The 27,938-nt window shown below is 47.1% G+C and overlaps 1 protein-coding gene across 2 annotated transcripts in view; it reads right to left on the minus strand.

Annotated features, from left to right (window-relative positions):
- LOC118396847 (neurobeachin-like) overlaps positions 1-27,938 on the minus strand; it is a 372,037-nt gene that overhangs the window by 17,574 nt on the left and 326,525 nt on the right. The window contains exons 49-52 of one of the 2 annotated variants that reach the window (XM_052467492.1): positions 18,676-18,828; positions 8,745-8,912; positions 3,268-3,357; positions 2,079-2,256 (exon numbers count right to left, since the gene is read on the minus strand). In XM_052467492.1, coding sequence (XP_052323452.1) covers positions 2,079-2,256; positions 3,268-3,357; positions 8,745-8,912; positions 18,676-18,828 — 589 coding nt within the window. Of the gene's footprint in view, positions 1-2,078; positions 2,272-3,267; positions 3,358-8,744; positions 8,913-18,675; positions 18,829-27,938 lie in introns of both variants that reach the window. The other variant, XM_052467491.1, reaches the window with a different exon arrangement.

Here is a 27,938-nt window from a genome sequence, read left to right on the forward strand (position 1 = left end):
AGGCTGCTACAGACCCAGGCTGCTACAGACCCAGGCTGCGACAGACCCAGGCTGCGACAGACCCAGGCTGCTACAGACCCAGGCTGCGACAGACCCAGGCTGCGACAGACCCAGGCAGTTACAGACCCAGGCTGTTACAGACCCAGGCTGCTACAGACCCAGGCTGCTACAGACCCAGGATGTTACAGACCCAGGCTGCTACAGACCCAGGCTGCTACAGACCCAGGCTGCTACAGACCCAGGCTGCTACAGACCCAGACTGTTACAGACCCAGACTGCTACAGACCCAGGCGGTTACAGACCCAGGCTGCTACAGACCCAGGCTGTTACAGACCCAGGCTGCTACAGACCCAGGCTGCTACAGACCCAGGCTGCTACAGACCCAGGCTGCTACAGACCCAGACTGTTACAGACCCAGACTGCTACAGACCCAGGCGGTTACAGACCCAGGCTGCTACAGACCCAGGCTGCTACAGACCCAGGCTGTTACAGACCCAGGCTGTTAAAGACCCAGGCTGCTACAGACCCAGGCTGTTACAGACCCAGGCTGCTACAGACCCAGGCTGTTACAGACCCAGGCTGCTACAGACCCAGGCTGTTACAGACCCAGGCTGCTACAGACCCAGGCTGCTACAGACCCAGGCTGCGACAGACCCAGGCTGCGACAGACCCAGGCTGCTACAGACCCAGGCTGCGACAGACCCAGGCTGCGACAGACCCAGGCTGCGACAGACCCAGGCTGCTACAGACCCAGGCTGCTACAGACCCAGGCAGTTACAGACCCAGGCTGTTACAGACCCAGGCTGCTACAGACCCAGGCTGCTACAGACCCAGGATGTTACAGACCCAGGCTGCTACAGACCCAGGCTGCTACAGACCCAGGCTGCGACAGACCCAGGCTGCGACAGACCCAGGCTGCGACAGACCCAGGCTGCTACAGACCCAGGCTGCTACAGACCCAGGCAGTTACAGACCCAGGCTGTTACAGACCCAGGCTGCTACAGACCCAGGCTGCTACAGACCCAGGATGTTACAGACCCAGGCTGCTACAGACCCAGGCTGCTACAGACCCAGGCTTCTACAGACCCAGGCAGTTACAGACCCAGGCTGCTACAGACCCAGGCTGCTACAGACCCAGGCTGCTACAGACCCAGGCTGCTACAGACCCAGGCTGCTACAGACCCAGGCTGTTACAGACCCAGGCTGCTACAGACCCAGGCTGCTACAGACCCAGGCTGCTACAGACCCAGGCTGTTACAGACCCAGGCTGCTACAGACCCAGGCTGTGTAGGTTAGCCCTGGTTGGTAGGGAGGGGTTTTACAGGGCCACTGCTGTGGTAGGTAGCACATGTGGTGGAACACGCAATTAGTTTTACAAGAGCATGTGTGTGTGTGTGTGTGTGTGTGTGTGTGTGTGTGTGTGTGTGTGTGTGTGTGTGTGTGTGTGTGTGTGTGTGTGTGTGTGTGTGCGTGCGTGCGTGCGTGCGTGCGTGCGTGCTTGCGTGCGTGCATGTACACTACCGTTCATAGTTTGGGGTCACTTAGAAATGTCCTTGTTTTTGAAAGAAAAGCAAATTTTTTTGTCCATTAAAATAACATCAAATAGATCAGACATACAGTGTAGACATTGTTAATGTTGTAAATGACTATTGTAGCTGGAAACGGTACAGAGGCCCAATATCAGCAACCATCACTCCTGTGTTCCAATGGCACGATGTGTTAGCTAATCCAAGTTTATCATTTTAAAAGGCTCATTGATCATTAGAAAACCCTTTTGCAATTATGTTAGCACAGCTGAAAACAGTTGTTCTAATTAAAGAAGCAATAAAACTTGCCTTCTTTCGACGAGTTGAGTATCTGGGGCATCAGCACTTGTGGGTTCGATTACAGGTCATTTACAACATTAACAATGTCTACACTGCATTTCTGATCAATTTGATGTTATTTTAATGGACGAAAAAATGTGCTTCTCTTTCAAGAACAAGGACATTTCTAAGTGACCCCCAAACCTTTAAACGGTAGGGTATGTGTGGTCTGGTCTGTGCTTTATGGCCTCTGTGTGTGTGTAGTACCCTCACCGACAGTGTTGTGCCAGCGGTTGACAGCGAACAGTCGGCTGCAGGTGACGGTGACAGCGGCAGGGACAGAGAGGTGGGGCAGGGTGTTGGCTGCTACATGTGTCACCGGGGAGTTGGAGGGGAACTTCAACACCATGATCACATCCTGCTGCATCTGGTCCTTGAACATCAGAGGACTCTGGGGAAGGAAACACTATTGAGTAGAAGAGAGGGAGTGTGGAGGATGTAGGATGGAGGGATGGAGGAGGAGGAGGAGAGAGAAGGGGACAGAATGAAGAGAGGTAATTAGTGTGGAGGTTAAACAGGTTTCAGACACAGAAAAGCAGGAGAGGAGGGGGATGAGGAAGAGGAAGAGGAAGAGGAAGAGGAAGAGGAAGAGGGGAGAGGGGAGAGGGTAGGGGGAGGAGGACAGGAGGGAGGAGGAAGAGGGGAGGGAGGAGGGGGAAGAGAAGGGGGAAGAGGACCCCCCCGACAGTCTGATGGTCAGTCAGACAGACAGACATACATACAGACATATAGGCAGACACACATACACAAATACAGAGACAGACAGGGGTTAGAAACATGAGATGGAATTGTTGTTTATAGTACATGAAACATCAGGGACAAGAGTTGTCCATCCATTTGCATGTATCTTCACTTGCAAGCAAAGTCGGGACAACATTTTCCTAATGCTAAATAATGTAGGTCCTTTTTGTACTTTGCACAACTATTTTGCACTACAAAAATGTGGCACTCAGTTTAGTTGACTGTATGGGGATAGCAAAAAGGACTAAACCCACAACACGCCAGACATGTCAGACAGCTGTGGTAGAACTGGGTCAGTAGGGGGCACTCTTCCCTCTGCTCTACACAATAGACACATCAACTCCTCACTCAATGGAGCCATTGGAAATATGTTGGAAGCAATGGGGACTGGGGAGTTGAAATGGGGAGTGGGTACAAGGAGTGGAGGACATGGTAGAGAAGAGAGCATAGAGAAACCTACTGGCAAAATATTCTCTCTCCCACCATGGAGAGATGGGACTGCCACACAAACCACAAAGACATTCAAACACATACACACACACATACACAAAAGCACAAACGCGCACACACACATACACAGACACACTTGCATGGATACACACGCACACAGATAGACAGAGACGCAGTGGAGAGAATTTTTCCAGCATGCCGTGTGTCTCACCAGGTGCATGGCCGAGCTGCGAGGAGGATGTGGCTCGATGAGCAACTGAGACGGAGTCTGTCCAACAATCAGAATCTGCTTCTCCATCGCCTGAGGAGAGAGGAGAGACGGAAAGGGAGGGAGATAGGGAGAGGAGAGAGGGAGAATAGAGAGAGCAAGGGGGAGAGAGAGAGAGAGAGAGAGAGAGAGAGAGAGAGAGAGAGAGAGAGAGAGAGAGAGAGAGAGAGAGAGAGAGAGAGAGAGAGAGAGAGAGAGAGAGAGAGAGAGAGAGAGAGAGAGAGAGAGAGAGAGAGAGAGAAAGAGAGAGAAAGAGAGAGAAAGAGAGAGAACGAGCAGGAAGGCGAGGGAGATAGAGGGGGGGTGAGAGAGGGAGAGCGAACAGGAAGGCGGGGGAGAGAGAGAGGGAGAGAGGGAGGGAGGATAGAGAGAGCAAGGGGGAGAGAGAGAGAGAGAGAGAGAGAGAGAGAGAGAGAGAGAGAGAGAGAGAGAGAGAGAGAGAGAGAGAGGGCGAGACAGCAGGAAGGTGGGGAAGTGAGAGAGGGAGAGAGGGAGGGAGAGAGGGAGAGAGGGAGGGAGAGCGAGTGAGCAGGAAGGCGGGGGAGAGAGAGGGGGAGAAAGGAAGAGAGGGGGGGGGAGCAGGGGAGAGGGTAGAGAGAGAGATAGAGAAAGGGGGAGGAGAGGGGAGGAGAGAAATAATAGAGAGAGGGGGAGACAGAGAAGAGAAAGATGAGAGAGAGAGGAAGAGGAGAGAAAGAGAGAGAGGCCTGCTGTCACTATCAATATTCATCAAAGTGATGGGTCAATGCGTTACTTGACAATGCAAGCAAATCCCAACTCAGCCATGCCTCCGAGAAGGGTGGTCGTAGAGGGAGGAGAGGGGTGCACTCCCAATCCGCCTGGGTGCTCCCCCTCCCCCTTCCTCCCCCTTTCCTCCCCCCTCCGCCTGCAGAGTCATCCAAGTGTTAGTATGGAAGAGACAACCCTTTCCCTATTAACATGCTTCAGTTAACCATTCCCATCCCCATCCCGGGACCCTCCACACTAACGCTAACCTGGATTGACATGATGCTAGGACTGCAGCAGTCCCCACATCCATGTTATTGTGCCTGGAACAAAGGCAGAGAGCAAACACACACACATACAGGCACACACAAATCACACACAGCACTAGACAGTACACACCACTCAGTATCTACAGCTTCCATTGGCAACCACATGCCACAGTGGAAGCAGTGTGTTCTGGGTAGAAGGTGATTCTTAGTCAGGACCGTCTACCCATAATCCCTGGGTCACTTCCCATCATGCATAGCACCAGATAGGTGAGGACCCCTGGTCAGTTGAACATCGTGGAATGCCAGTGAATGTTTCCCGTGAGTCGTTGGGCGGCGAACACATTTGGCAACCATTATCAGTCAGTGGCTCTTTACTATGCAGTCAGTCAAGTAATAACCTAGTCCCATTATAGCTATTTTAGGTGAGGGCTGGGGTGAGGGTCACCAGTCTGTTCACATAATGAAATCTGAGCCAGAGATCTGAAAGAACCAGAGGGCCATGTGGAAAACATCAGCCTTTCTTCTGACCATTCATTCTATTCCAGAAAAATGTACGGAAGAATTCCTTCTTTTGGTTCTCCAGGAGAACCTTGGCTGTGTACAAGGTGCTCTATTTCTACAGGCAAAGAAAGAATGCGAGCAGAAAGCGCAGAGAGAAAGGGAGAGAAAAAGAGCAGGGAGAGAGAGAGAGTGTGAGAGAGAGAGAGTGAGAGCGAGAGAGAGAGCAGAGTGATTGAAGGTGATCTGAAGAGCATGTTTTCTCCCGACCATCACAACAGCATGCTAATAGCTCTAATACTCTTGGCGGTCAGTGTGTCACAAAGTCACGTGCATCTCAAACAGCCATCCTGAAGACTTAACAGGCAGTTCATTCATTTACAACCCGCCTGCTTTAAGGCCCTGCCTGACTTTTGGCTGATACGTGACACGTATTGTGTAACTATCTGCTGATATAGCTCCCAGCAACAACCAACCTGCCTGGATGAACACACAGGTATATCAGCAGCTATCACCTGGCCTGGGGGGGACTGACTGACTGACTGACTGACTGACTGACTGACTGACAGACAGGTATAGTATGTGGTATAGTACTGACTCATCGTACCTGGGAAGTGGGAACTAACTAACACCTGTTCATCAACACCTTAACACCCACATAGAATGAATTATCCACACACAAAATCAACACGGTTGGGTCATACTAATAGATTGTGTTTTTCTGTGTAGTTGAGATCAGACTTTTGCTCTGGAAGTGTGATGACTGTATGTAGTTGTTAATTATCACATAATTAAATTCTAAAGTGTCTAATAAGAAACATTTAAGAACAAACATTAACCAAGGCACTACACGCACCCACACAAAGCCAAAATATATTATTTTGAATTCCATCCTTTCATACACTATTAAAAACTTGATGTGAGGTTATGAAGTTAACACGTTATGAAGTTAACATTCCCCATTGTCATTGGTGACTTTGAGATGAGCCCGTGTGGACTGGCTGTAGGCAATCCACCACAGACAGAAGTTAGCCTGAAGGGTCTCTGGGAATGACCGTCTCTGAGTTGACATGTGAACTACCGTATGTAGAAGTACACCGGCTTGTCTCTAACAATGTTGTCACAACCACAGCTACCATCACCAGGAATCTGTGTCTTTTAAGTTATGTATAGCTTATCAAGGGATCTTCTTATAGTTGAGGTCAACTATTTAAACACTAGCATGCCAGAGCTGCTACTATGGCGAGGTGACTGCAGTAAGCATTAATGAAAGCAGCTTCAAAGCTTCTGTCATCACAAGGACACCTTCATTGGGCTAGCACACATCCCCCCCATGTTGTTTATCCCTTCAATAGGCAGCAATGGGCTTTCTAACTGGAGGCTGTGTGATTGGCTGTCTGCAGGAGAACAGCCTCACTGATGAATAATTTGTCTGTTTGTGTCTGAGTGACACAGCAGGGTCTGTATCAGGGGGCTGCTGTCATGTTTTCCATATGAGAAGGCTGTCAGGATCGACATCAAGGCTGCAGTAGGACTCCTGTTCCAGCAGCGCACCCAGTAGACCTGTCACTGTGCCCTCAGCCAACCACGGCCCGGACACCTGTCTTAGCCAACCACGTCCAGGGCGGCCCGGACAGCCCGAACGCATGTAACAGCAGCAGCCATCAGCTAGTCTAATCTGACACCTAGTCAGATGAATGATTATCTTTCAATCTGACTTTCTAATTCCTTGACATTTTAATGCCATAATTTCAGCGGTTAATGTCAGCGCTGCGGTTGCACCTGCCAGACAGGTATGAACCAGAATCTGCCTGAAGCCAATCAACACATCCTAAAATGTTCTGGAGCCAATCAACACATCCCAGAATGTTTTGGAGCCTATAAGCACATCCACTCAGAATGGCTGACTGACTGGCTGGCTGACTAACTGACAGGCTGGCTGGGTCAGCTAAAAGAAAACCATGTTGGGATCCTTTGACTGGGAGCAGCTCCACACATGGCTGCCACCTTATTTCCACCAATACACAGGATCCCACTACTTCCACCATTATCAGGCAAATTGATACTTGTTGTGCGTGCCAAAAAGCAGCCTTTTCCCATAGGGCTCTGGTCAAAAGTACTGCACTGTGTAGGGAATAGAGTGCCATTTGGGATGCAGATTTGATGTTTATCTCTAATTGTAGTGCTTATCTGAAGCATTGAACTCTTTCTTCCTTCCGCTACATATCATCTCTCATAGACTCACTTGTTATTTTGCTGACTTGACCTTAGTTTCCTGTTTCTGAGTTAATGACAGACAGTAATGAATTCACCTGCTATGGAGTAAAAATAAGAGGATCTGACGAAGGCATCAAGGTATTCAGGCAGCCTTTTCCCATAGGGCTCTGCTTTAGTATTTATCATATCTGTTGCATTTAGCTGAGCTAAGTCCTCCCTCCAACACACAGACACACAGACCCATGTTAGAAAGGACACAGCATCAACTGGCCACCACCATTAGGCAGTATGAAGCTACACGGTCAGCTCCCATCCCAACACTATCGCCTCGCAGGGTGGCAGACAGACAGACAGCTTCCAAAACCTCACAGCCGGATGACTCCAATAATTGCCATTGTTTGAAAAGGCCTGAGAGGAAATAATGAAAACCAAAGCCGTTGTCCATATTGTTTGGTAATTAGGCAGCTGAGTGATTTGCATAGTGGTCACTTGATAGATAAAGGCGGCCCGGGAAGTGACGGGATATAAATGAGTTGTTTTGCAGACGACAGATGGTGGATATCACAGGGAGAGGAGATCACACTGGAAACACCACACTGCTGCTGCATGCCAGCTGTTACTGGTGTAGTCTCAGCTCCCCTCCTCCTCCTCCTCTCGACCGCTCTACCTCCCTCTCTCTCTACCTCAACCTCCCCTTCCCTCTCCTTATCTCTCTCTACCTCCCTCTATCTCTATCTTCTTCTCTCCCTTCCACTCTCTCTCTAAATCACTCACTCTCCACCCCCCCTCTCTCCTCTCTCTCTCTCTTCTTTCCCTCTCGCTCTACCTCCCTCTCTCTCTACCTCCCTCTCTCTCTACCTCCCTCTCTCTCTACCTCCCTCTCTCTCTACCTCCCTCTCGCACTACTTCTCTCCTCTCTCTCTCTCTTCTTTCCCTCTCGCTCTACCTCCCTCTCTCTCTACCTCCCTCTCTCTCTACCTCCCTCTCTCTCTACCTCCCTCTCGCACTACTTCTCTCTCTCTCTTTCTCTTCCTCACCCTCTCCCTCTGAGACCTCCTCCCCTCTCTCTCTCTCTGCAATTAAGCTATTCACAGCTTCCTCCTGCTCAGAGAACAGCTCAGATCGAGTCAATTAATTAAATCTAAATGAGAGGATTCACTCCCATGTCTATTCACAAGATGACCCCTTGATAATTTATATCAAACAACACTTCAGACTAACATTCTGGGTGTGAATGTGAGTGAGTGAGTGAGTGAGTGAGTGAGTGAGTGAGTGAGTGAGTGAGTGAGTGAGTGAGTGAGTGAGTGAGTGGGTCTGCAGTAGTATAGGGGCAAAATAGAATAATGTCAATAGTAAATGGAGTGAATGAGAGATAGAAGAGATCAAAATACCCTTAACTTTGTACTGTATTGATCATGTATTTGCAACAACTATACTGTAAACCCATATATGTGTGTACTCTGTATGTGTTTTATGCAGTTGTTGTCATCTATATCATGTTGTCTGTAAATGTTTATGTTTTAATATCTTTAATGCGAGACAAATTCCAGTGAAATACCAAATAAATGAACTGAACTGAACGTGTATAGACAGAAGCTGCAGTATCTGTCTATGCTGGAGCTGGGTAGATGGGATGGTTGGGGTGAGGGGGTGTTTGGTGTCCATGGTGACAGTGACGTGCGTATCGTAGCGTGTCGTGTTATGGTGTACCTCTCTGAGGGCGGGGTCAGTGATGCTGTCCAGGCTGACGGAACCCTCGTAGGTCAGCTGGTGAAAGACATTGAGGGCGCGCACCGCCTCAGGCCCGCGCTGCTTGTAGCCGAAAATAAGGTCAACCCACTGATGCAGCTGACACGACACAAACTCACTTTCCAGGGCCTGTCAGAACACACAGACACAGGCAGCGGGGTTAGAGGCGAAAGGCACCCGGTAGCATGAAAACACACACAGTAAACACACAGTACACATAACACACACAACACAACACATGCAGGGTGAGTAGAGGGGAAAGGCACCCGGTAGCATGAAAACACACACAGTAAACACACAGTACACAACACATGCATGGTGAGTAGAGGGGAAAGGCACCCGGTAGCATGAAAACACACACAGTAAACACACAGTACACAACACATGCATGGTGAGTAGAGGATAAAGGCACCCGGTAGCATGAAAACACACACAGTAAACACACAGTACACATAACACACACAACACAACACATGAAGGGTGAGTAGAGGGGAAAGGCACCCGGTAGCATGAAAACACACACAGTAAACACACACAACACATTCAGGGTGAGTAGAGGATAAAGGCACCCGGTAGCATGAAAACACACACAGTAAACACACACAACACATTCAGGGTGAGTAGAGGATAAAGGCACCCGGTAGCATGAAAACACACACAGTAAACACACACAACACATTCAGGGTGAGTAGAGGATAAAGGCACCCGGTAGCATGAAAACACACACAGTAAACACACAGTACACATAACACACACAACACACCACATGCAGGGTGAGTAGAGGATAAAGGCACCCGGTAGCATGAAAACACACACAGTAAACACACAGTACACATAACACACACAACACAACACATGCAGGGTGAGTAGAGGATAAAGGCACCCGGTAGCATGAAAACACACACAGTAAACACACAGTACACATAACACACACAACACAACACATGCAGGGTGAGTAGAGGGGAAAGGCACCCGGTAGCATGAAAACACACACAGTAAACACACACAACACAACACATGCATGGTGAGTAGAGGATAAAGGCACCCGGTAGCATGAAAACACACACAGTAAACACACACAACACATGCAGGGTGAGTAGAGGGGAAAGGCACCCGGTAGCATGAAAACACACACAGTAAACACACAGTACACATAACACACACAACACAACACATGCAGGGTGAGTAGAGGGGAAAGGCACCCGGTAGCATGAAAACACACACAGTAAACACACACACAACACATTCAGGGTGAGTAGAGGATAAAGGCACCCGGTAGCATGAAAACACACACAGTAAACACACACAACACATTCAGGGTGAGTAGAGGATAAAGGCACCCGGTAGCATGAAAACACACACAGTAAACACACACAACACATGAAGGGTGAGTAGAGGATAAAGGCACCCGGTAGCATGAAAACACACACAGTAAACACACACAACACATGAAGGGTGAGTAGAGGGGAAAGGCACCCGGTAGCATGAAAACACACACAGTAAACACACACACAACACATTCAGGGTGAGTAGAGGATAAAGGCACCCGGTAGCATGAAAACACACACAGTAAACACACACAACACATGCAGGGTGAGTAGAGGGGAAAGGCACCCGGTAGCATGAAAACACACACAGTAAACACACACAACACATGCAGGGTGAGTAGAGGCGAAAGGCACCCGGTAGCATGAAAACACAGACAGTAAACACACAGTACACATAACACACACAACACAACACATGCAGGGTGAGTAGAGGGGAAAGGCACCCGGTAGCATGAAAACACACACAGTAAACACACACAACACAACACATGCATGGTGAGTAGAGGATAAAGGCACCCGGTAGCATGAAAACACACACAGTAAACACACACAACACATGCAGGGTGAGTAGAGGGGAAAGGCACCCGGTAGCATGAAAACACAGACAGTAAACACACAGTACACATAACACACACAACACAACACATGCAGGGTGAGTAGAGGGGAAAGGCACCCGGTAGCATGAAAACACAGACAGTAAACACACAGTACACATAACACACACAACACAACACATGCAGGGTGAGTAGAGGGGAAAGGCACCCGGTAGCATGAAAACACACACAGTAAACACACAGTACACATAACACACACAACACAACACATGCAGGGTGAGTAGAGGGGAAAGGCACCCAGTAGCATGAAAACACACACAGTAAACACACACAGCACATGAAGGGTGAGTAGAGGATAAAGGCACCCGGTAGCATGAAAACACAGACAGTAAACACACAGTACACAACACATGCATGGTGAGTAGAGGGGAAAGGCACCCAGTAGCATGAAAACACACACAGTAAACACACACAGCACATGAAGGGTGAGTAGAGGATAAAGGCACCCGGTAGCATGAAAACACAGACAGTAAACACACAGTACACATAACACACACAACACAACACATGCAGGGTGAGTAGAGGGGAAAGGCACCCAGTAGCATGAAAACACACACAGTAAACACACACAACACATGAAGGGTGAGTAGAGGATAAAGGCACCCGGTAGCATGAAAACACACACAGTAAACACACAGTACACATAACACACACAACACAACACATGCAGGGTGAGTAGAGGGGAAAGGCACCCGGTAGCATGAAAACACACACAGTAAACACACACAACACAACACATGCAGGGTGAGTAGAGGATAAAGGCACCCGGTAGCATGAAAACACACACAGTAAACACACACAACACAACACATGCAGGGTGAGTAGAGGATAAAGGCACCCGGTAGCATGAAAACACACACAGTAAACACACACAACACATTCAGGGTGAGTAGAGGATAAAGGCACCCGGTAGCATGAAAACACACACAGTAAACACACACAACACATGAAGGGTGAGTAGAGGATAAAGGCACCCGGTAGCATGAAAACACACACAGTAAACACACACAACACATGCAGGGTGAGTAGAGGGGAAAGGCACCCGGTAGCATGAAAACACACACAGTAAACACACAGTACACATAACACACACAACACAGAGTAGAGGATAAAGGCAGCCAGCAGCATAAAAACACACACAGTAAACACACAGCAATACACACATCGGAAACAATAACACACACCACGCAACCCAACACAAGTTACACTATACACACAGTCAATGTTACTGTACATACAACTGACAACATCATTGCACTGCTCAACACACAAACCCTACTGCACTAGTTGTTGTAAAAGAGGAAAACTACTATTGAACCTAAAGCATTCAGTGATAATATGGAATCCTGAGTTTTGATAGCAGTAATTCTCTCTCCAGACTGTGATAAAAACTCCATCCAAAATGGCACCCTATTCCCTATATAGTGCACGACTTTTGACCACGCCCTTATCAAAAGTAGTGCACTAGCTATATAGGGAATAGGGTGCTATTTGGGCCTAAAACTAATAAACAGGATGAGCCTCAGGGAGCCTGTTTAATGTCTCCAGTCTGATATCTGCCAGGTATCATGTTTCTTCTCTGTCTATTAAAAACAATGACTAGCCATCTTTCCCATGGAGCTGTTCCATACTAATGGAGATCCACTTTACTGTAAGCCGTGTGTGTGCGCGTGGGTGTGTGTGTGTGTCTGCATGTGTGTACTGGTGTGTACGGAGAGGAACATGAATTTCTGATGGGAGTCTTAAGTGTGTTTTAGATAATATATCAAAGTAAAGATAACTACAGTATTCCTGTGATCTTACACTGGCCCCTATGGTAGACAAAGTTACTGTTGTGTTACATCACTATGGTAGACAGTGTTACTGTTGTGCTATATTACTATGGTAGACAGTGTAACTGTTGTGTTATATCACTATGGTAGACAGTGTAACTGTTGTGTTATATCACTATGGTAGACAGTGTTACTGTTGTGTTATATCACTATGGTAGACAAAGTTACTGTTGTGTTACATCACTATGGTAGACAGTGTTACTGTTGTGCTATATTACTATGGTAGACAGTGTAACTGTTGTGTTATATCACTATGGTAGACAGTGTAACTGTTGTGTTATATCACTATGGTAGACAGTGTAACTGTTGTGTTATATCACTATGGTAGACAGTGTAACTGTTGTGTTATATTACTATGGTAGACAGTGTTACTGTTGTGTTATATCACTATGGTAGACAGTGTAACTGTTGTGTTATATCACTATGGTAGACAGTGTAACTGTTGTGTAATATCACTATGGTAGACAAAGTTACTGTTGTGTTACATCACTATGGTAGACAAAGTTACTGTTGTGTTACATCACTATGGTAGACAGTGTTACTGTTGTGTTACATCACTATGGTAGACAGTGTTACTGTTGTGTTACATCACTATGGTAGACAAAGTTACTGTTGTGTTACATCACTATGGTAGACAGTGTTACTGTTGTGCTATATTACTATGGTAGACAGTGTTACTGTTGTGTTATATCACTATGGTAGACAGTGTAACTGTTGTGTTATATCACTATGGTAGACAGTGTAACTGTTGTGTTATATCACTATGGTAGACAGTGTAACTGTTGTGTTATATCACTATGGTAGACAGTGTAACTGTTGTGTTATATCACTATGGTAGACAGTGTAACTGTTGTGTTATATCACTATGGTAGACAGTGTAACTGTTGTGTTATATCACTATGGTAGACAGTGTAACTGTTGTGTTATATCACTATAGACAGTGTAGACATGGTGTGTAACTGTTGTGTTATATCACTATGGTAGACAGTGTAACTGTTGTGTTATATCACTATGGTAGACAGTGTAACTGTTGTGTTATATCACTATGGTAGACAGTGTAACTGTTGTGTTATATCACTATGGTAGACAGTGTAACTGTTGTGTTATATCACTATGGTAGACAGTGTTACTGTTGTGTTATATCACTATGGTAGACAGTGTTACTGTTGTGTTATATCACAGTGTTACTGTTGGTTATATCACTATGGTAGACAGTGTTACTGTTGTGTTATATCACTATGGTAGACAGTGTTACTGTTGTGTTATATCACTATGGTAGACAGTGTAACTGTTGTGTTATATCACTATGGTAGACAGTGTAACTGTTGTGTTATATCACTATGGTAGACAGTGTTACTGTTGTGTTATATCACTATGGTAGACAGTGTTACTGTTGTGTTATATCACTATGGTAGACAGTGTAACTGTTGTGTTATATCACTATGGTAGACAGTGTAACTGTTGTGTTATATCACTATGGTAGACAGTGTAACTGTTGTGTTATATCACTATGGTAGACAGTGTAACTGTTGTGTTATATCACTATGGTAGACAGTGTAACTGTTGTGTTATATCACTATGGTAGACAGTGTTACTGTTGTGCTATATTACTATGGTAGACTTATAGTGCTTATGTTATTATTGTTATTATTGTCGACCCAGTGGTCACACACTACAACTCTAGCAGCAGATACGCATAAAGACATGCTGCAGGACTTTACACTCTCCCTCCCACAGGACAATAACAGCCTCTATCAACAGAGTGGAGCTAGCTAGAGCGCACAGACAGAGCTGAACACAGAGGGAGCTGAACTAGCCATGGGGCATGTCACCACGATTGAATCTGGCACATGCAAAGATGGGAACTGGAGGGAGGAGGGGTGGAGGGAGGGTGGGAGAGGGAAGGAGAGAGAGAGAGAAGGAGAGAGAAAGAGAGAGAAAGAGAGAGAAAGAGAGAGAATAAAAAGTAACGTAAGAGGGAAGCAGAAAATGAATAATGCCATAATGAGATCTGAGAGCAGGATGAGTGAGGACAGTGACGGAGAGTGAAGATGATGATTCTCTAGGTATCCATCCAAGGATTCCGCATGTAAGCTAATATCTATATTACAAGATAAGAGGATAAAAACACTGTGCAACAACCCCCCTGCCGAGGCCTGGCCCTCCACCTCCCTCCTCCTCTCTGTGCCACACCTCCACCTCCCTCCTCCTCTCTGTGCCACCCCTCCACCTCCCTCCTCCTCTCTGTGCCACCCCTCCACCTCCCTACTCCTCTCGGTGCCACCCCTCCACCTCCCTCCTCTCTGTGCCACCCCTCCACCTCCATCCTCCTCTCTGTGCCACCCCTCCACCTCCCCCTCCTCTCTGTGCCACCCCTCCACCTCTCTGTGCCACCACTCTACCTCCCCCTCCTCTCTGTGCCAGTAACTTTGTCTACCACCCCTCCATCTTCCTCCACCTCTCTGTGCCACCACTCTACCTCCCCCACCTCTCTGTGCCACCCCTCCACCTCCTCTCTGTGCCACCCCTCCACCTCTCTGTGCCACCACTCTACCTCCCCCTCCTCTCTGTGCCACCACTCCACCTCCCTCCACCTCTCTGTGCCACCACTCTACCTCCCCTCCTCTCTGTGCCACCCCTCCACCTCCCTCCACCTCTCTGTGCCACCACTTCACGTCCCCCACCTCTCTGTGCCACCTCTCCACCTCCCTCCACCTCTCTGTGCCACCACTCCACCTCCCCCTCCTCTCTGTGCCACCCCTCCACCTCCCTCCTCCTCTCTGTGCCACCCCTCCACCTCTCTGTGCCACCACTCCACCTCCCCCTCCTCTCTGTGCCACCCCTCCACCTCCCTCCACCTCTCTGTGCCACCACTGTACTTCCCCCTCCTCTCTGTGCCACCCCTCCACCTCCCTCCTCTCATTGACACCCCTCCACCTCCCCCTCCTCTCTGTGCCACCCCTCCACTTCCCTCCACCTCTCTGTGCCACCACTCCACCTCCCCCTCCTCTCTGTGCCACCCCTCCACCTTCCCATCCTCTCTGTGCCACCACTACACCTCCCTCGACCTCTCTGTGCCACCACTCCACCTCCCCCTCCATCTCTCTGTGCCACCCCTCCACCTCCCTCCACCTCTCTGTGCCACCCCTCCACCTCTCTGTGCCACCACTCTAGCTCCCCCTCCTCTCTGTGCCACCCCTCCACCTCCCTCCACCTCTCTGTGCCACCACTCTACTTCCCCCTCCTCTCTGTGCCACCCCTCCACCTCCCCCTCCTCTCTGTGCCACCCCTCCACTTCCCCCCTCCTCTCTGTGCCACCCCTCCACCTCTCTGTGCCACCCCTCCACCTCCCTCCTCTCTGTGCCACCCCTCCACCTCCCTCCACCTCTCTGTGCCACCACTCTACCTCCCCCTCCTCTCTGTGCCACCCCTCCACCTCCCTCCACCTCTCTGTGCCACCACTTCACGTCCCTCCACCTCTCTGTGCCACCTCTCCACCTCCCTCCACTTCTCTGTGCCACCACTCCACCTCCCTCTCCTCTCTGTGCCACCCCTCCACCTCCCTCCTCCTCTCTGTGCCACCCCTCCACCTCTCTGTGCCACCACTCTAGCTCCCCCTCCTCTCTGTGCTACCCCTCCACCTTCCCATCCTCTCTGTGCCACCACTACACCTCCCCCTCCATCTCTCTGTGCCACCCCTCCACCTCCCTCCACCTCTCTGTGCCACCCCTCCACCTCTCTGTCCCACCACTCTAGCTCCCCCTCCTCTCTGTGCCACCCCTCCACCTCCCTCCACCTCTGTGTGCCACCACTCTACTTCCCCCTCCTCTCTGTGCCACCCCTCCACCTCCCCCTCCTCTCTGTGCCACCCCTCCACTTCCCTCCTCCTCTCTGTGCCACCACTCCACCTCCCCCTCCTCTCTGTGCCACCCCTCCACCTTCCCATCCTCTCTGTGCCACCACTACACCTCCCCCTCCATCTCTCTGTGCCACCCCTCCACCTCCCTCCACCTCTCTGTGCCACCCCTCCACCTCTCTGTCCCACCACTCTAGCTCCCCCTCCTCTCTGTGCCACCCCTCCACCTCCCTTCACCTCTCTGTGCCACCACTCTACTTCCCCCTCCTCTCTGTGCCACCCCTCCACCCCCCTCCTCTCTGTGCCACCCCTCCACTTCCCCCTCCTCTCTGTGCCACCCCTCCACCTTCCCATCCTCTCTGTGCCACCACTACACCTCCCTCGACCTCTCTGTGCCACCACTCCACCTCCCCCTCCACCTCTCTGTGCCACCCCTCCACCTCCCTCCACCTCTCTGTGCCACCCCTCCACCTCCCCCTCCTCTGTGCCACCCCTCCACCTTTCTGTGCCACCCCTCCACCTCCCCTTCCTCTCTATGCCACCCCTCCACCTTCCTCCTCCTCTCTGTGCCACCCCTCCACCTCCCTCCACCTCTCTATGCCACCCCTCCACCTCTCTGTGCCACCCCTCCACCTCCCTCCACCTCTCTGTGCCACCACTCCACCTCCCCCTCCTCTCTGTGCCACCCCTCCACCTCCCTCCATCTCTCTGTGCCACCACTCCACCTACCCCTCCTCTCTGTGCCACCCCTCCACCTCCCTCCATCTCTCTGTGCCACCACTCCACCTCCCCCTCCTCTCTGTGCCACCCCTCCACCTCTCTGTGCCAACCCTCCACTTCCCTCCTCTCTGTGCCACCCCTCCACCTCCCTCCACCTCTCTATGCCACCACTCCACCTCCCCCTCCTCTCTGTGCCACCCCTCCACCTCCCTCCATCTCTCTGTGCCACCCTTCCACCTCCCTCCACCTCTCTGTGCCACCCCTCCACCTCTCTGTGCCACCCCTCCACCTCCCCCTCCTCTCTGTGCCACCCCTCCACTTCCCCCTCCTCTCTGTGCCACCCCTCCACCTTCCCATCCTCTCTGTGCCACCACTACACCTCCCTTGACCTCTCTGTGCCACCACTCCACCTTCCCATCCTCTCTGTGCCACCACTACACCTCCCTCGACCTCTCTGTGCCACCACTCTAGCTCCCTCCACCTCTCTGTGCCACCACTCCACTCCACCTCCCCCTCCTCTCTGTGCCACCCCTCCACCTCTCTGTGTGCTAGGTTGATGTAGATATAGCTGACCATGCAGTAGAGGAGGAGAGCAGAGGGAGAAAGTAGAGGAGGAGAAGAGAGCTGAGCTTACTGAAAGGTCACCTCTGCTCGCCGCTAACCCCCCCAGCCCCAGCCCCTTCCCATCACCACCCCTACCTCCCTCCCCCCAGCTCTGTCACTCCTGCTGAAAAGGTCAAGTGTGTTCCTACCCCATACCCCACATCCTACCCCCAATAACATTGTAGAACTGTAGAACCCCGCCCCCCCATAATCTCATATCTATAATAGTGTGTGATTGTGAGTGTGTGTGTGTGTGTGTGTGTGTGTGTGTGTGTGTGTGTGTGTGTGTGTGTGTGTGTGTGTGTGTGTGTGTGTGTGTGTGTGTGTGGGTTTGAAATGTGATGAGAAGTGAAACGCTGTGTGTCTCCAGGCTGGACTGGTTGAGAGGCTGGCAGAGGGGGGAGAGCGAGTTCACGTCTCTGTGTGTCTCTCTCTGTGTGTGTGTGTGTGTGTGTGTGTGTGTGTGTGTGTGTGTGTGTGTGTGTGTTGCTCAAAAGGGGCCTGCAGGGAGAACAGGGTTGTACTGGGTTGACACACACACACAAACAGCACACAGCCACACACGCAAACACACACGCAGCTAAATGATGATTGATGAGTCCAGCATTAGGTAACATTATAGGGGACACTTACTGGCCCCGTCCTTTAGTGACATCAACGGAGTCAGCTGCAGATTGTGTTAGTATCGAGCAGTGCACACAGACATACAGAGTGAGGGGGAGGAGGGGGGAGAGGGAAGAGGGAGGAGGAGAGAGGAGAGGTGGGGGGTAGGAAAGAGGAGGGGATGATAGAGGAGGAAAGGAAAGGGTGGTACAAAATGAGAGGACGGAGGAGGAGACAAGGGTGACAAAAGCAGGAGAGGAAAGGAACAGAGCAGAGGGTGGGAGATAAGGAGATAAGGAGAGAGGAGGAGAGGAGGAGAGGTGTTTAGTTCCTCACCATCCGGTTGATCCTGACAAAGTCCTCAGGCTTGTTGGCCCAGGGAGGCAGCTCTACATCACACACCATCTTGCCATCCTCCCTCTGGCCCAGGTGGTAACCATTACTATTACCAAACATCTCCGGCAGGTAGTAGAACTCTGGAATCAATTCCTGTTGGAGACAGGCATTACCACATTATTATACACGTTATTATACTACATGATTACATGTTTTATTACACAGGGCAGATAGTATGATCAACAAGGGGAGGAGAGATGTAAGGCGAGTAAATGGACTGTGCACGTGTGTGTGTCTTCAGGGGGAAAGGTAATACAAGCCAAATAAACAGCAGGCCATGGGTGTTGAGAGGTGCTGTAACACTTATTTCAGTGGTGTGTGTGTGTGTGTGTGTGTGTGTGTGTGTGTGTGTGTGTGTGTGTGTGTGTGTGTGTGTGTGTGTGTGTGTGTGTGTGTGTGTGTGTGTGTGTGTGTGTGTGTGTGTGTGTGTGTGTGTGTGTGTGTGTGTCAGTGCAGAGGTGTGGTGATGAGGTCAGGACCTCGGCACAGAGAGGAAGAAATAAACTCCCATGATCCTCCCTGGTGTGATTCCAACTTAAAAATAAAATAAACAACTAGCTGACCCTGGAGACACCCTTTAGCCCAGTGGTCACCAACCTGAGTCAAAATGCAAGCTGAGATCTACGCTCTCATGAAGTAAAAAATGTAAGCCTATGCATCATTAACCTAATAAAAACAGGTCTGTAGGGATGACATCTGTGCAGTAGGCCTAATTCATTACCACAGCATATTGGCTATGCATGGCCTGCCAGTATGGTTCTTCTCAGATCACATTATATTTCAAAACTCGATCTACATAAACAAAATAAATCAGTTGTTCTACTTGCGAGGCATAGCTGAGCATACATTTAAATATTAGCTTTTTTATTTTGTACCTGTTACCTCCAGCATCTTCACAAGATCCTTTGCTGTTTTTCTGGGATTAATTTGCACTTTTCGCATCGAAGTACATTCATCTCTAGGAGACAGAATGCGTCTCCTTCCTGAGCGGTATGACGGCTGCGTGGTTCCATGGTGTTTATACTTGCGTACTATTGTTTGTACAGATGAATGTGGTACCTTCAGGCATTTGGAAATTGCTCCCAAGGATGAACCAGACTTGTGGAGGTCTTGGCTGATTTCTTTTGATTTTCCCATGACGCCAGGCAAAGAGGCACTGAGTTTGAAGGTAGGCCTTGAAATACATCCACAAGTACACCTCCAATTGACTCAAATGATGCAATTAGCCTATCAGAAGCTTCTGAAGCCATGACATCCTTTTCTGGAATTTTCCAAGCTGTTTAAAGGCACAGTCAACTTAGTGTATGTAAAGCTCAGACCAACTGGTATTGTGATGCAGTGAATTATAAGTTTGTCCAGTTTCAGATTAGAACCACCATGTTGTCTTAATACACGTGGCTGTTGTTGAACGATTTCCTCATTTAAAACCTCAACAGTATTACCTGTGTCATGGTTGAAGCTTTCTGCTCCATTTCCTGTGTCAGTTTCAGTGTCCATATAATTTTTTTTTCAAGATTTGTTTAACCTTTATTTAATCAGGTAGGCTAGTTGAGAACAAGTTCTCATTTACAACTGCGACCTGGCCAAGATAAAGGAAAGCAGTGTGACAAAGACAACAACACAGGGTTACACATGGAATAAACAATAAACAAGCCAATAGCACAATAAACAAGTTAATGACACAGTAGAAAAAAAAGAAAGTCAATATACAGTGTGTGCAAAAGACATGAAGAGTTTGGCAATAAATAGGCCATAGGAGCGAATAATTACAATTTAGCACATTAACACTGGAGTGATAGATGAGCAGATGATGATGTGCAAGTAGAGATACTGGTGTGCAAAAGAGCAGAAAAGTAAATCAAAACAGTATGTGGATGAGGTAGGTAGATTGGGTGGGTTATTTACAGATGTTCTATGTACAGCTGATGTTTAAAGTTGGTGAGGGAAATAGAAGTCTCCAACTTCAGCGATTTTTGCAATTCGTTCCAGTCACTGGAAGCAGAGAACTGGAAGGAAAGGCAACCAAATGAGGTGTTGGCTTTAGGGATGATCAGTGAGATAAACCTGCTGGAATGTGTGCTACGGGTCGGTGTTGTTATCGTGACCAGTGAACTGAGATAAGGCGGAGCTTTACCTAGCATAGACTTATAGATGACCTGGAGCCAGTGGGTCTGGCGATGAATATGTAGCGAGGGCCAGCCGACTAGAGCACACAGGTCGCAGTGGTGGGTGATAATAGGTGATTTAGTAACAAAACGGATGGCACTATGATAGACTGCATCCAGTTTGCTGAGTAGAGTATTGGAAGCTATTTTGTAGGTGACATTGCCGAAGTCGAGGATCGGTAGGATAGTCAGTTTTACTAGGGTAAGTTTGGCGGCGTGAGTGAAGGAGGCTTTGTTGCGTAATAGAAAGCCAATTCTAGATTTGATTTTGGATTGGAGATGTTTGATATGAGTCTGGAAGGAGAGTTTACAGTCTAGCCAGACACCTAGGTACTTATAGTTGTCCACATATTCTAGGTCGGAAACGTCTAGGGTGGTGATGCTAGTCGGGCGGGCGGGTGTGGTCAGCGAAAGGTTGAAAAGCATGCATTTGGTTTTACTAGTGTTTAAGAGCAGTTGGAGGCCACGGAAGGAGTGTTGTATGGCATTGAAGCTTGTTTGGAGGTTAGATAGCACAGTGTCCAAAGAAGAGCCAGAAGTATACAGAATGGTGTCGTCTGCGTTGAGGTGGATCAGGGAATTAGTCTCCCGCTCCTTGAAAGCGGCAGCTCTAGCCTTTAGCTCGATGCGGATGTTGCCTGTAAATCCATGGCTTCTGGTTGGGATATGTATGTACAGATGAAACTGATGACTGAGGTGGTGAATTCCTCAATGCCTTTGGATGAATCCCAGAACATATTCCAGTCTGTGCTAGCAAAACAGTGCTGTAGTGTAGCATCCGCGTCATCTGACCACTTCCGCATTGAGCGAGTCACTGGTACGTCCTGCTTTAGTTTTTGCTTGCAAGCAGGAATCAGGAGGATAGAATTATGGTCAGATTTGGCAAATGGAGGGTGGGGGAGAACATTGTATGCATCTCTGTGTGTGGAGTAAAGGTGGTCTAGGATTTTTTCCCCCCCTGGTTGCACATGTGACATGCTAGTAAAAATGGGGTAAAACTGATTTAAGTCCCCGGCCCCTAGGAGCGCCACTTCTGGCTGAGCATTTTCTACTTTGCTTATGGCCTTATAGAGTTGGTTGAGAGTGGTCTTAGTGCCAGCTTCGTTTTGTGGTGGTAAATAGACGGCTATGAATAATACAGATGAGAACTCTCTTGGTAGATAGTGTGGTCTACAGCTTATCATAAGGTACTCTACTTCAGGCGAGCAATACCTCAATACGTCTTTGATTTTAGACATTGTGCACCAGCTGTTATTGACAAAAAGATTCACATCCCCAGGGGTAGCGTCTCTTTTCTGCCGGTGCATGGAAAATGCTGCCAGCTCTATGTTGTCCGTATCTTCGTTCAGCCACATCTCGGTGAAACATAACATGTTACAGTTTGTCCCGTTGGTAGGATCATCTTAATAGTAGGTCATCAATAATGTTATGCAAGAATAATGGAAGGCATTGGGAGTTTACTCGCTCACCTCTGAATTTTTAGAAGGATCCCCGATCTGTGTCCCCTTTCCCGGCGTCTTTTCTTCACGCAAAAGGCGTGGATCTGGGCCTGTTCCTGTCACGCCTTGGTCATTGTATTTTGTGTTTTTGTTATATATTTGGTCAGGCCAGGGTGTGACATGGGTTTATGTTATTGTATTTTCGTATTGGGGGTTTTGTAGGTATTGGGATTGCGGCTGAGTAGGGGTGTAGCATAGGTTGCCTGCCTGAGGCGGTTCTTAATCAGAGTCAGGTGATTCTCGTTGTCTCTGATTGGGAACCGTATTTAGGTAGCCTGGGTTTCACTTTGTATTTCGTGGGTGATTGTTCCTGTCTCTGTGTAGTGTTCACCAGATAGGCTGTAATAGGTTTCACGTTCCGTTTGTTGTTTTTGTATTTATTAGTTATTTCATGTATCGTTCCGTTTTTTCTTCATTAAAGACATGAGTAACCACCACGCTGCATTTCGGTCCGACTCTATTTCAACAAATGAAGAACGCTGTTACAGTCTGTGAGTATAACAGAACTCATATGGCAGGCAAAAACCTGAGACAAAATCCAACCAGGAATTGGGAAATCTGAGGTTTGTAGGTTTTCAAGTCTTTGCCTATCCAAGATACAGTTTAAATTTGGTCCGATTGCACTTCCTAAGGCTTCCACTAGATGTCAACAGTCTTTAGGACCTTGCTTCAGGCTTCTACTGCGAAGGGGGAGCGAATAAGAGCTGTTTGACTAAGAGGTCTGGCAGAATGCCATGAGCTAAATCATGCGCGTGGCAATGAGAGCTGTGTTTCTTTTCATTTCTAAAGGCAAAGGAATTGTCCAGTTGAAACATTATTGAAGATTTATGTAAAAACATCCTAAAGAATGATTCTATACATCGTTTGACATGTTTCTACGAACTGTAATATAACTTTTTTGACTTTTCGTCTGGACTAAGTGCCTGCGCCTCGTGAGTTTGGATTTGTGAACTGAATGCGTGAACAAAAAGGAGGTATTTGGACATAAATTATGGACTTTATCAAACAAAATAAACATTTATTGTGGAACTGGGATCCCTGGGAGTGCAGTCCGATGAAGATCATCAAAGGTAAGTGAATATTTATAATGCTATTTCTGACTTCTGTTGACTCCACAACATGACGGGTATCTGTGTGGCTTGTTTTGGTGCCTGAGCGCTGTACTCAGATTATTGCATGGTGTGCTTTTTCCGTAAAGCTTTTTAGAAATCTGACAGCGGTTGCATTAAGGAGAAGTATATCTTTAATTCCATGTATAACACTTGTATTTTCATTAACATTTATGATGAGTATTTCTGTAAATTGATGTGGCTCTCTGCAAAATCACTGGATGTTTTGGAAGCAAAACATTACTGAACATAACGCGCCAATGTAAACTGAGATTTTTGGATATGAATATGAACTTTATAGAACAAAACATACATGTATTGTGTAACATGAAGTCCTATGAGTGTCATCTGATGAAGATCATCAAAGGTTAGTGATTAATTTTATATTTATTTCTGCTTTTTGTGACTCTTCTCTTTGGCTGGAAAAATGGCTGTGCTTTTCTGTGACTAGGTGCTGACCTAACATAATCGCATGGTATGCTTTCGTCGTAAAGCCTTTTTGAAATCGGACACTGTGGAGGGATTAACAACAAATGTATCTTTAAAATGGTGTATAATACTTGTATATTTGAGGCATTTTAATTATGAGACTAATGTTGTTTGAATTTGGCGCCCTGCACTTTCACTGGCTGTTGTCAAATCAATCCCGTTAACAGGATTTAAGCTGTAAGAAGTTTTAAGGTCTGTGGAGTTTCCTGGCCATGGACCCAATATATCGATGTTTTGTTCCCAGAGCCACTTAGTTATCACCTTTGCCTTATGGCATGGTGCTCCATCATGCTGGAAAAGGCATTGTTCGTCACCAAACTGTTCCTGGGTGGTTGGGAGAAGTTGCTCTCGGAGGATGTGTTGGTAACATTCTTTATTCATGGCTGTGTTCTTTGGGAAAAATTGTGAGTGAGCCCACTCCCTTGGCTGAGAAGCAACCCCACACATGAATGGTTTCATGATGCTTTACTGTTGCCATGACACAGGGCGGATGGTAGCGCTCACCTTGTCTTCTCCGGACAAGCTTTTTTCCGGATGCCCCAAACAATCGGAAAGGGGATTCATCAAATAAAATGACTTTACCCCAGTCCTCAGCAGTCCAATCCCTGTACCTTTTTCGGAATATCACCTGTTGGGCCGCTGGTGTGAAAGATTCAGCAGACTGCTGGCACGTCTGGCTAAAAGACTACTGTTGCTCTGCTGGAGTCACTTTTATTGATAACTTTGACACCTTCTGGAAACAGAAGATATTCTACAGGAATGACGGAGTCCATCCAAATCATGTTGGCTCCTAGACCTTCTCCACGCATTTCAAGGCTGCATTGAAACAATGACTGGTAAATGACCAAGACCAGCTCAGTTAATCCCTACCATTGTGACAATGAGTCGTCATAATGCTGCATCAAATGTACATGATTTTAGGGGCATTGGGAAACACAATGTAAGTAATTTAATGTATGTACTCCTAATTGCACCGAATACATCTGTTTATCCTACAGCTATTGTAAGCAGTAATCATAAGCCTATAAACCAGAGTTACACTGTTAGCACTGAGATGGTGCGCAATAGTAGGAAGACCACTTTATGCATCTCACCTCCAATGTAAATAACATGAGTAAGTCTACCTCTGATAAGCTTCCCAGTAAAGAATTAAAAACAATCAAGCAACCCAGAAAAGTGCTAAAAATAGCCCATATTAAAATATGTAGCCTAAGAACAAGGTCCATGAAGTCAATAACTTGTTTGTAACAGATGACATTCCTATTCTGACCATCTCTGAAACTCACTTAGATAATACCTTTGATGATACAGTGGTAGCAATACATGGTTAATAACATCTCCCGAAAAGACAGAAATGCCAACGGAGGCGGTGTTGTGGTCTATATTCAGAAACACATTCCTGTAAAGCTTTGAGACGATCTAATGTTAAATACTTTTAAAGTAATATGGCTACAGGTTCATCTGCCTCACCTAAAGCCTATTCTTGTGGGAAGCTGCTATAGACCACCAAGTGCTAACGGTCAGTATCTGGATAATATGTGTGAAATGCTTGATAATGTATGTGATATCAACAGAGAAGTATATTTTTGGGGTGATTTAAATATTGACTGGCTATCATCAAGCTCCCCACTCAAGAAAAAACTTCAAACTGTAACCAGTGCCTGCAACCTGGATCAGATTGTCAGTCAACCTACCAGGGTAGTTACAAACAGCACAGGAATTAAATCATCAACATGTATTGATCACATCTCTACTAATGCTGCATAAATTTGTTTTAAAGCAGTATCCAAATCCACGCAGCCGTAGAAGAAAATGACTGTAAAAACTGTTAAATCCCCTTGGATTGATGAGGATTTGAAAAATTGTATGGTTTAGAGGGATGAGGCAAAAGGTCTGACAATTAAGTCTGGCAGCCCAACTGATTGGCAAATATACTGAACATTTAGAACTCATGTGACTGAAGTAAATAAAAATAAAAATAAATTACACTATGAAACAAAGATAAATTATTTAAAGAACGATAGTTAAAAGCTTTGGGGCACCTTAAATGAAATTTTGGGAATAAAGCCAATTCAGCTAATTCATTCATTGAATCACATGGCTCATTCACCACAGAGCCCACTGATATTACAAACTACTTTAATTACTTTTCATTGGCAAGATAAGCAAAGTTAGGGATGACATGCCAGCAACAAACGCTGACACTACACATCCAAGTATATTGAACCAAATTATGAAAGACAAGAACTGTACTTTTGAATTCCGTAAAGTCAGTGTGGAAGAGTTGATTTTTCTTTTGTCTATCAACAATGACAAGCCACCGGGGTCTGACAATCTGGATAGGAAACTACTGAGGATAATAGCAGACGATATTGCCACTCCTATTTGCCACATCTTCAATTTAAGCCTACTAGAGAGTGTGTGCCCTCAGGCCTGGAGGGAAGCTAAAGTAATTCCGCTACCCAAGAATAGTAAAGCCCCCTTTACTGGCTCAAATAGCCGACCAATCTGTTACCAACCCTTAGTAAACTTCTGGAAATTATATTTGACTGGATACAGTGCTATTTTACAATAAACAAATTAACAACAGAATTTCAGCATGCTTATATGGAAGGATACTCAACAAGCACAGCACTTACACAAATTACTGATGATTGGCTGAGAAAAATGTATGATAAAATGATTGTGGGGGCTGTCTTGTTAGACTTCAGTGCAGCCTTTGACATTATCGATCATAGTCTGCTGATGAAAAAACGTATGTGTTATGACTTTACACACCCTGCTATAATGTGGATATAACTTGTCTAACAGAACAAAGAGGGTGTTCTTTAATGGAAGCCTCTCAAATATAATCCAGTTAGAATCAGGAATTCCCCAGGGTAGCTGTTTAGGCCCCTTGTTTTTTTCCCATTTTTACAAACGACATGCCACTGACTGAGTAAAGCCAGGGTGTCTATGTATGCAGATGACTCAACATTATACACGTCAGCTACTACAGCGACTGAAATGACTGCAACACTCAACAACGAGCTGCAGTTTCAGATTGGGTGGCAGGGAATAAGTTAGCCCTAAATATTTCTACAACTTAAAATATTGTATTTGGAACAAAACACTCACTAAACATAAACCTCAACTAAATCTTGTAATAAATCATGTGGAAATTGAGCACGTTGAGATGACTAAACTGCTTGGAGTAACCCTAGATTGGAAACTGTCATGGTCAAAACATATTGATGCCGTAATAGCTAAAATGGGGATAAGTCTGTTTATAATAAAGTGATGCTCTGCCTTCTTAACAACACTATCAACAAGGCAGGTCCTACAGGCCCTAGTTTTGTCACACCTTGACTACTGTTCCGTCGTGTGGTCAGGTGCCACAAAAAAGGACTCAAGAAAATTGCAGTTGGCTCAGAACTTGGCAGCACAGCTGGCCCTTGGATGTACACAGAGAGCTAATATTAATATGTCAATCTCTCCTGGCTGAAAGTGGAGGAGAGATTGACTTCATCACTACTTTTATTTATGAGAGGTATTGACATGTTGAATGCACCAAGCTGTCTGTCTAACCTGTTGAGTGTAGGGGGCAGTATTTTGATGTTTGGATGAAAAACGTACCCAAATGAAACTGCCTATTTCTCAGGCCCAGAATCTAGAATATGCATATAATTGTCAGATTAGGATAGAAAACACTCTAAAGTTTCCAAAACTGTCAAAATATTGTCTCTGAGTATAACAGAACTGATATTGCAGGCGAAAACCTGAGGAAAATCCAACCCGGAGGTGCTGTTTTTCCTGAAAGCTCTCTGTTCCATTGCCTGCCTTCGCTCCATTTAAAGGGATATCAACCAGATATTTTTCCTATGGTTTTCCTATGGTTTCCACATGTTATGAACAGTCTTTAAACCTAGTTTCAGGCTTTTATTTTGAAAAATGAGCGATAA

The sequence above is a fragment of the Oncorhynchus keta genome, chromosome 18 (assembly GCF_023373465.1).
Source record: "Oncorhynchus keta strain PuntledgeMale-10-30-2019 chromosome 18, Oket_V2, whole genome shotgun sequence".
Classification (NCBI taxonomy): Eukaryota; Metazoa; Chordata; class Actinopteri; order Salmoniformes; family Salmonidae; genus Oncorhynchus; species Oncorhynchus keta.